We start from the raw sequence: 10,038 nt of genomic DNA, 5'->3' as shown, positions 1-10,038 counted from the left end.
GTGGGTGGTGGTGAGTATTCATCCGCGTGGGTGGTGGTGAGTATTTAAAAAGGACAGAGATGTCTGAGAAGGGTGGGACTGAAGGAGAGCATGCTGGAGGTGGCGGCTGCAGAGACATGGGCTGGCAGGCTCTGGAGGGCTCAGAACAGACAGAACTGCTCTGAACTGGGCAAACTGGCCGGAGATGGTTATGTCCAACTCAGCTCCGAAGAAAGACATTTTTGCTATTTGGAGATGGGGTGGGGGTGGGCACAGAAGAATCCGGGTAGTAGTTGTCTGGAAGTTGCACAGTGAGGCCTGAGAGCCGGTTCTTCCTCTGGCCGCCCCCTTGAGAAGCCGTGGAAGTTTTTTCACAGGCTCTCCAGCTGGCTGCAGGGTCGAGCACTTCTGTCGGCAACAGCCGGCCGAGACTGTCCCTGCAGGAAATACGGCTCTCCCTAACCCTGCTGACAGATTTTACTGCCAGATTAAGGAAGAGCAGAAAACTTGGGTGTTAAAAGGGGCCAAGAGAAAAAAAGGGGGGCCAAGAGAGCCCTCCTTCCCAGAGACACTGCTTCCCTTCCCCCCCCCCCTGTTGTGCTGTGAGTCGTATAGCACAGATATTCTCCCCCTGACTTTGGCTGCTGAACTAGCGCATGGAATCTCGCAGAAAGAAGGGCGGGGGACACCAAGCCAAGTCAGCTCTTATTTTTCTTGTTTGCAGTTCCAGCTTCAAGCCAAAGCTGTTTTTCAAACTCGAGCAAAATTCTCTCTCTTGGCCTGCCTCTCTCCTAGATAAATAATCAATCTACTGCACCCCAGAGCCAAACATGGCGCTTCATCTAGTTACATCATTCAGAAAATGTTATTCAGGGAAGAGGAAGAGAGAAAGAAAGAAAAACCCTTGAGCGTTATTTGATCCCAATCAAACTTTGCACGCTCTTATGCCTTTAAATTATAGCCTGACCCAATGCTAAATTGCTTGTTGCTTGGATGAGCCGAGTCCAGTTAAAATCCTATGGGTGGGGGGTAGAACTCAGGTTGCTTTTTTATTGTTATTTATTGTTGCATAAAGATTGTAATTACTAACCTTGGACTGCCAGGATGCAACATAAAAATGAAAATCAGCCCTCGCTTTAAGGATGAGGGCCTGCAACGATTCTCACCGACACCCCCTCCCCATCACTTCCACCAAATATATGCTCCTAATTAAGCAATGCGGGCGCATCGCTTACAATTAGAATTATGCAACTCTTCAGCAAGCAGCCATCGCTTCTCTTTCAACGAATTAGCTCCATATTTCAGCCGCCCTGTCTCCTCGCTCTTATCGACTCCAGCGACGCGGCGGTGACATTTCATCTTTGACAGACCCTCTCTATCCTCGCTCCAATGTGATAAAACTTTTATAGAACCACGACTAAGAAATGAAGTTTTCCCAAGGATCGTGGAAACAGAGCCGCACATTAGCCTGGGGACTATTTTATTTACGCTTGAATCCAACAGCTTCTCCCACCCACCTCCTCTCCCCTTTTCCTGGGAGGGGAAATCAAACGGGCTTCCTTTCCCTCCGCTTCAGTTTTTAAAAATTATTTAATTTCACTTTAGTTTTAAGGTTTGACCTGAGAAGTCCAGGCCTCAGGGGTTTTTTTGGTTTTTTTTTGTTTTTGTTTGTTTTGTTTTTTTAGATTAATCATTTTCCTTTGTTTTCATTTTAGACCCAATAGTGGTTGGTCTTCGGGTCACGTGACGACTTCTTTGTAGCTCCGGAAGAGAACTGTGAAGTTTAGGTTGCGTGGAAAGAGCAGTATTCGGCTAGATTTTTGTTGTTGTTTTTGGGGGGACAGGGGGGCGGGACAAGGAAGTTGTGACCAAAGGAGCGAGAAGACAAAAGGTCAATGAATGAGAAAAACAGAGAGGCAAAGAAGCCAAACAGAAAGACCTAGAGAGAGCACCCAAGAGTCCTTCTCCCCCAACTTGTTACTAAAATCTTAGCTAAAGAAATTGGCAGAATATTCCAGGCTTGTGTGAGTGAGAAAAACTATATAAACATGAGACACAGGAAGGGGAGATAGAGGCCTGAGCAGTGAACAAAAAGGCCAGGATAGGGGCTTCAATGTCCTTCTTCCCTTGGGGGAAATCTGGCAGTCAGCAGCCTCCCTCTGCTATCTAAATTGGACCACCAGGACAAGATAAAATTGATAACAGAAAGTTTATTCAAGAATTGTTTGACAGACAATCCTTTTAAGTAAGGAAAAAAGTAACTACAGAAGAACAAAGAAAGTTCCAAGAGGGAATTAACTCTAATTCTACAAATTCAGGACTATACAGTGACAATTAGGAGCTGAGCTCATGCCTTTTAGAACTAATTACAATTGCTCATAAGTACGAGTTAAACATAAATCTACAGCTCTTTTCTAGAGTACAATAATAACTAAAATAGCTGGTTTTACATGACAGGAAACACAACATCCTTTATAACAAGTAAATACTAAAAAAAGTACAGGTTTTTTTTCCTTTTTTCCCTCATATAAATACATAATGTAAGGGGATAAATAATACAAAAAAGAAAATATCTTAACAGGCTATAACCAATAAATATATATGAAAATGTTCACTAGAACACACACTTTTTGAGCGATGCTAGACTCCTGCAGGCCCAGGCATCTCTCACAGTTGTTTTTATATCCATTAAAATGTAAACTCTAAGTGCAACAAAAGTGTCCTGTCAGGGGGTTGAGCAAGGCGCACAGGCCCAGCTGCAGCCCCTGCTCAGGACAGACAGTTTGTTAAAATATACCCTGTTTTCACGTTAAGTCAAGAGAGCAACAGAAGAAAAGAAAAGTGTAGAACCTCGTGTCACCGATCGCTTTCTGTGGAGAGGGGGATGTACTTGGAGTTGAGATGGAAGGCAGCAAAATGGGCAGACCTTCAGTCCTGACAACTTGCTTGCCCTCTCCTTCCAGCTTTTCCATAAAAGAAAAAAAAATATATTTATAATATAGACAGCTCTGACTTTCAGGATTTCTCACCATCCCTGAGCCCTCTGAAAACTGTAATTGATGGGGGTGGGGTAAAAATATTAATGTCCTAGAGCAGAAAAATATGGGGCTAGAAAGGGAGTGCCCAATTAACCTCAAATAGATGGGAGGAAATTTGAGGCATCGGGGACTTGGGAGTGGAGCGTGCTTTGTGCCCTTGGTTTTGAAATGTATTTTCTAATATTTTTTAAAGGAGAATTGCGAGGGGAAAAAAAAATCAAGATTTGGGGGAATTACCACAGAGACGGAAGGTAAGTTGGTTGGTTGGTGATGGCCCAGCCATCTTGTCTGTTTTTTAAAGTGTGCTTCTCTGTCTTGTTTCTCTACTCCTCTTCCTCTACGCTACTCCGGAGCGTGGAATTTGAACTGGGTATTGCTGGAGGCCTAGATTGATGGGGTCATCTCCAATCTGCTGTGGATTCCTTTCTAATGGGTTGGCAGGCAGATGGAACCAGGGCTGGAGGACTTAAAAAGCAACCTCCCAGGTCAGGGGGAGGGGAAGGAGGTCTGGGCCCGTTCTTCCCAGGAAGGACGGCTACCACCTCCCAGCCTTCTGTCTCAGATCTCTAGGTTGCCCCTCTTGGCTCTCCCACACCCCATGACCTTGCTGCTCTGCCCAACCTCTCCCATCACAGGTGTGTTAATTTGGGCGCTTCTTGGATTCTACCCTGAGGAGGAGGCGCATGGTGAGAGGAGAGGTCTGTGTAGGTGGGGTGGGGGTCGCAGGGTCCGTGGTGCTGGCTGGGGGCCATAGGGGGCGCCCCGTTGTAGTCCAGGTTCCCCGAGGGGTGGTGGGAAAGGTGGTTGAGGCCGTAGAGGGAGGGGCCGGCAGGTGGCGGCAGCGGATCCGCGTAGCCGCCCCCGCCCACGTACACTGGGCTGCCCTGCATAGTGGGCGTCCCGTAGGCGCCCCCGTTGGCTTGGAGGACGTGGGGCTCATAATCGGGCGCCGGGGTCGGGGGGTACTTCTGCGGAGCGCCGCAGCCTTTGAGAGGGGGCTGGTAGTTGGAGGACAGCGCGTAGGCATTCTGGTGGGCTTTGCCGAAGGTGGGCGGGGACGGGCTTTCGTAGCTGGGGGTCATGGAGTGTAAGGCGTTCATGAAGCCGGCGGTGGACTGCATGGGTTGCGGGGGGCTGCCGGCGGGGGAGGGACCCCCGGACGACGAGGCCAGGCCCTTGGCCTTCTGGTCCTTCTTGTACTTCATGCGCCGGTTCTGGAACCAGATCTTGATCTGCCGCTCGCTGAGGTTCAGCAGGTTGGCCATCTCCACGCGGCGCGGCCGGCACAGGTAGCGGTTGAAGTGGAATTCCTTCTCCAGCTCCACCAGCTGCGCGCTCGTGTACGCCGTCCGCGCCCGCTTGGACGCCGTCGACCCCGGGGGGCTCTTGTCCCCTCCCCCGCTGCCACCCCCGCCGCTACCACCACTGCCTCCGCCGCCGCCACCGCCGCCGCTGCCGCAGCCCTCCGCTGGATCCAAGGGGGAGGGGTGGGAAGAGGAGAAAATGAAATAAAAGATAATTACTGAACACGCCGAAATTGAATGCATCGTTTCTTAATAAATCCAGGCCTGGACTCAGAGCCCTCGCCGCCTCCCCTTCCTGTCCCCGCCTCCTCCTCACTCCCCACGCCCCCCCCCAACGCCCGTCGCATTAGCGGACACTCTATAATAGTGGCATTTATTAAGAGACCTGTTCTCCTCTCGCTGCCCCAGCTTATGAAAATTTGATCATGTCACGCAGACAGAGCCGCATGGCCATTTATTTAGGACTGGATTTTCTCGCGCACGCTTTCTCCCCCATCCCCAATTCCAGGTCTGGAAAGACACTCCCCCCATTCCTGTCCCACCCTGTGGACAAGGTGGGTGGCCGAGGAAGACCCTTGAGAGAATCTGGACATCCGTGGGCAGGGCACAGAAGTGTGGCGCGAAGAGGCTGCCATGCCTGGAGGCCAGGACCCCGGGCCGCCCGAGCGACTATGATTAATACCCACAGTAATCATACTTAATAATAATCAATCGTTGACGACTCTGCGTCTACTGGCAGCGTCTCGTGGCTCGGCGGCCTTCCGAAGGGCTGAGGCCGAGCGCCTGACCTTCTAGAGCTCTGTTGGAGGGTGGCTGGAAGGAGAGGGTATTGGCGGGGTCAGGGGTCATCAGGTAGTTGGGAGGTAAGGGAACTGCGCCGCTGCCTCCGCCACCTGATATTGTTCCTAGGCCGCCTCCTGGCGCCTAGGAGCTGGGTACTAGAATAACAGTGACATTCCTGGCCCGGACAAAAGCGGACGACGAGGAAGGCAGAGTGCTAGTACCTGTGCCGGGGGAACTGTTTTTCAGCTTGGACGTTTGCCTCGACTCTTTCATCCAGGGGAATATCTGTTTGGTGAGGGTGGAGTTGGAGCCGGGACCGCACTTGGGGGGGCCGCTTTTGCCGGGCCCGCCCCCACTGCTGCTGTTGCTAGTGGTACTGGTAGGTGCGGCGCTGGGCGGGGGTGAGCCGGGCGGGGCGGGCAGGGGCTCGGGGGCCAGGCCAGGCCTCATGCAGCTGCCGTTGAGCTCCTTGCTCTTGGCATGCGGGGCGGCGTTGCCCAGGGACTGCAGTGAGCACGCTGAGCGCTGGTAGTCGCCCTCCAGGTGCGTGGCGGCCTGGAAAGGGGGCTGGGGGGCACCGTCGTAGCCGAAGCCATTGCTGCCAGGGTACGAGGAGTAGCCTCCGAAGAGTGCAGCCGCGGCGTTGTCGTAGTAGGTGGCTTTCTGCATCGCTGGGCGAGGCCCGGGCAGTGCGTGGCAACTTGCAAGGGCCTGATACCCTCACGACCGGACATTGGCACCCCTGGGGGTCACGTGAGGCGCCGGACCCCCCCTCCCCTCTCTGCCCCCCTCCTCCCGGGGTCTGTTCGGAGCGTCTGACCTGCGGGGTGAGAGAAGAGACACAAGGGGGAGAAGAGGACTGGGGCTCGAATCCATCTTAGGAACTGAAAAGGGAACTGACATCAATAGGGTTTTTCCTTCTTCCCCACCCCAACATCTTCACAGCAGATGCTGAGGCTACTTCCTGACCTGAAATGGATTTTTCTTATTTCAGCGCTTTAATTTTAAAGAAAAAGCCCACCAGTTTTCATTTCCACTTAAAAAATGAGGACTGTACTCCTTTGGGGACTGGTTAGGTATAGAATTTTACCCCTGCAAGAGTCATTGCTTTCTCTCTTGCCTGCACACTAGCCCCTGACCTCTCCTCCGTCTCCCTACCTCATCCCCCCCAACTCTGGGATAGGGTGGCTCAAGAGTGGGGGAGATTAGAGACTCCAAAATAAAAGCGTCATCAACACCCTCCTCTGAGCTGAGAGGCCTCCTGCCTCCTGCCGTTGCCTCCCTCCAAATCCATCTAGGTCTCTCTCACCCAAGCAGGGTCTCTCCTGGAGGAAAAACAGATCTCGAAAAGAAACAGAAGAGAGAAGCAAGTTGAGCAGACAACCTTCTCCCGCAAGGGATCCTCTCCTTCCCCTCCCATCTCACGAAGACAATAAACTTTCTAAAGATTTTTAATCTTCTGAGCGGACAGAACTGAGCCTCCCCCATGTCCCTGCTGCAGGTACCACCACCTCCAGTCAGAGTCTTTGCTCAGCCAAGTCTGGGACACAGCAGCCTGCGGCTCTCATGGAGCCCCCAATGGAGCAGGATTGTTTCGATTTTCCTGGCCAGGCTGGGTGGTGCTGTGACCATTTGGCCCAGATCTCCCCACTCCTCCATTTTTTTCCATCAGACTTAATTTTTTCCCACCCTTTTCTTGACAGTTTGTTTCCTTTGATTTCTTGAAAAGAAGAAGAAAGAAACTGGATAACTGCTGGAATTTTCTACCAAGAGATGGGAAAAGTGCTTTCTAAAAGAGAAAAAAATTTCCTCAGGAAAAAAGAAAGTCAACAAAGCAATCTGAACAATATTCTCTGGGTTGGAAAAAGGGTACCCCTGCTTATTGAAGTTCTCTGAGGCAAATAATAATAATAATAATACAATCATTATTTTCATGCAGCCTTTTAAAAGTGTGCTGGAAAAATAAAGGTTCAAGCTGTAGTAGGATGTTGTGTATTTCTTCTGAAACTTCTCACTTTTTTTTATCCCTATCTGTCTTCCCCATCACCTCACCATCACTTTTCATAAAACCTCCAGACTGACCCTCTCTTCTGACATGTGAGTTTGGGATACTTAAATCTCATTCACTCCAGCTGGCCAACTCCAAAGAAAACTAAAAATAGGATAATAAAAAAAGGAGTGTAGGTGAAGGAAGTCCCTCCCACACATAAATCCCATTTTTAATGGCACAGATTTATACTCAAAAGAAAGCTGGGGTGGCCCTGAGTCCCTGAGTTCGGATTGGTTTCCTGGAAGAATTTGTTTCTGGGAAATACACATGAGTCTGCAAAGCAGCAGGTCCTTTCAGGGAGGAGAACTGGAGTACAATTGACCAGGCTGACCCAATCCCTTTATTATTATTACCATTAGCCTCTGATGATTTAACCAAAATTAGCTGCGGAGCAGCCCTGGCTGAAGGGGGAATTAATTAACAGGCATCAGTTGAGTTTGTTATTAATAGATAGAGAGGAGAATAAAATAAAAACGTTGGAGGGGGTTGGCTGGCCGGGCCCTGGCTTTATTTAGTCTAAATGATTGTTACAGCAATAATGATGATAATGATGGTAATAATAATAATAAAACAATAATTTGACTAGACGCCTGGGGCCGAAATTTCTGTCGCTCCCCCTGCAATAAACCTGCAAACCATCGCAGGACCGAGGACAAGCGAGTGTGGGAAGCGGAGGAGTCGGACGTGTTAGGAAAGAATGGAGACTCCGCGGTGGCGAGAAAGGGCCCTGAAGGTTTGCGGACCGGCTTAGCTCCCGGCTGCCGCCGCCGGGCTGTCTGGACCGCTGCTGCTGCGGTGGCAGGCGACTAGCTATGCTGGCCTAAGGAGGCGAAGAGAGAGCGTTCAGGATGCCCAAACGGTTAGTGGTGGCAGGTTTCTAGCGCATCGAGCCGAGGGCCGAGCCCTACGGGCAGCAGTAAGTTTGGGCGCTGGAGGTAACCGAATTAAAAGGCGCTTTAGCAACTCCGCTCCGGGACTTCGCCAGGCCGGACTGGAGGGCGCCGAGGCCTGGCTTACCGGACAGTGAGAAGGGGATCCAAGATCTGGGGATCCAGGAGAGGAGGGGGTGGGGAACAGCTCTACCAGGCCAAACATGTCTATTTCCCTTGCCTCCATGTTGGAAAAATCCAGGCTTCATATAGCTTCTCAGGAGGGAGACAGAGAGGGAGACGGTGGCTCCCGGCTTCCCCCCAGGATCTCGCTGGAATGAGCCACCCCCAAGAACCCCACCTTGCAGGCACACCCCCAGAAGAGCCGAGGAGAGTAACAATAGCTTGGGAACCACGGGAGAGGGGATAGTCCACCTACCAGGACTTAAAAAAAAATTAATGGAAGAAAAATAAAAGAACAGGGAAGGAAGAGAGAGACAGGTTAAGCTCTTCTTAGCAGCCGGGGGAAAATTCAGCCCTGGACCTGGCTGCTGAAAGAAAAGAGGAGAAAAGGAGAGAAGCAGGAAGAGAGGGAGAGGGAGAGAGGGAGGGAGGGAGGGAGGGAGGGAGGTAGAGAGAGGGAGAGAGGGAGAGAGAGAGAGAGAGAGAGAGAGAGAGAGAGAGAGAGAGAGAGAGAGAGAGAGAGTCGCTGCGTGGAAGGAAGCTTAAAGCTTGTGAACTCTTCTTGAACCGAGATTGGAGTCATATGGGCCATAAATCATTGAGACATACTCTCCGCCATTCACAAACTGATAGCCTATTTCAGTCCAGCTTACCTTAGCCACCGACGAGGGGAGAACAGGCAGACATAATATATATTCACATCGAGCCCCAGCGCGAGCGGCAGGCGAGAAATCTCCCCTCCTTGAAGGCAAAGGAAAAAAAGACCACTGTTTAAAGCTGCGTCGCGCCCCCCCCCCCAATAGCCACCCCGGCTGGTGAGCCCGAGGGGCAGACCGGCCGGAGGAGCCGCGCGGCGTCCGCTTCAATTCACTCGGCTTAGGCGCGGGGGTGCGCAGGAGGGAGGGGGTGGGGGAGCGGGGGAAAAAAATAGAAGAAGACCGAAAGGTGCTGGGGCGGCTGGGCTCGTGGAGAATCCAGCTCCGGGCTCCAGCACGGCCAAGCCGCCACAGTGTGGTTGCCCTATAAGACTGGTACGCCCTACTCTCCGTAACAATGGCCTCTGCTTTTGCACAGGGAAAAAAAAAAAAAAAAAAACCACACAGACACACACACTCACACTCTCTCTCACACACACACACATACACACAAGCTCACACACACCCCCTTACCTCTCCCCCTTTAGCAAGCTTAGATGCCTGATAAGGAGGGAAGGTGATGGTGGTATTGGGGGAGGGGGGATTTTTACCCCCCCCCAAAAAAAAAGAGTGAGAAAGGAAAGAAGGTAGAGATTTTCGGGTTTGTTTTTTTTTCCTCTCTTTTTTAAAGAACAGGTAAATTTTTAAATGGTGATTTTGGCAGTGGAGGCTGGGGGAGCAAAGGCGACGCAAAGCCAGTTGGAGTACACAGCTCCCTCCACCCCACTAGTAAACCATTATGCTAATTGGAGAAGTAGCTGTTGGGAGGCCTAGTCAAAGACCCTGGCTTCCCTGGGGGTGGGGGTGCTGGGTGCCCTTCGGAATTCATTGGCAGTGGAACACTAGGACTTTTTTTTTAGTAGTTTAACTCCTCTGGGACGGGCGGCTGGGTCTTCTGCCCTCTCCTTCTGGCTCTCTTCGTCTGAGTCTCCCAGTCTGTTTCTTCTCTACCCCACACCCTCTCTATTCTTCCTCTCCTCACAAATTTCCAGGCCCCGTTTCCAATCAGTAGGGGGGAAGTCCAGACCTTTTTCTTTTTTTTAAACAACCCCCCTTTTTTTGAGAACAGACAACAAGCGGTGAGTGATTATTTTAAAAAATCCAGACCATCTTGCAGGGGGAGGGGAGGTTGAGGAG

The 10,038-nt window shown here is 51.2% G+C and overlaps 1 protein-coding gene across 4 annotated transcripts in view; it reads right to left on the bottom strand.

The window, feature by feature from the left end:
- HOXB3 (homeobox B3) overlaps positions 1 to 10,038 on the bottom strand; it is a 43,308-nt gene continuing 33,270 nt past the window's right edge. For all 4 annotated transcript variants that reach the window (XM_033091100.1, XM_033091101.1, XM_033091102.1 and 1 more), the window contains exons 3-5: positions 8,860 to 8,947; positions 5,326 to 5,924; positions 1 to 4,485 (exon numbers count right to left, since the gene is read on the bottom strand). In XM_033091100.1, coding sequence (XP_032946991.1) covers positions 3,647 to 4,485; positions 5,326 to 5,773 — 1,287 coding nt within the window. In that variant the 5' untranslated portion in view covers positions 5,774 to 5,924; positions 8,860 to 8,947 and the 3' untranslated portion in view covers positions 1 to 3,646. The remainder of the gene's footprint in view (positions 4,486 to 5,325; positions 5,925 to 8,859; positions 8,948 to 10,038) is intronic.

This window comes from Rhinolophus ferrumequinum, chromosome 21 (assembly GCF_004115265.2).
Source record: "Rhinolophus ferrumequinum isolate MPI-CBG mRhiFer1 chromosome 21, mRhiFer1_v1.p, whole genome shotgun sequence".
In the NCBI taxonomy this organism is placed as follows: domain Eukaryota; kingdom Metazoa; phylum Chordata; class Mammalia; order Chiroptera; family Rhinolophidae; genus Rhinolophus; species Rhinolophus ferrumequinum.
The sequence above is the reverse complement of the archived record's forward strand: the minus strand, read 5'-3'. Positions and strand labels throughout refer to the sequence as shown.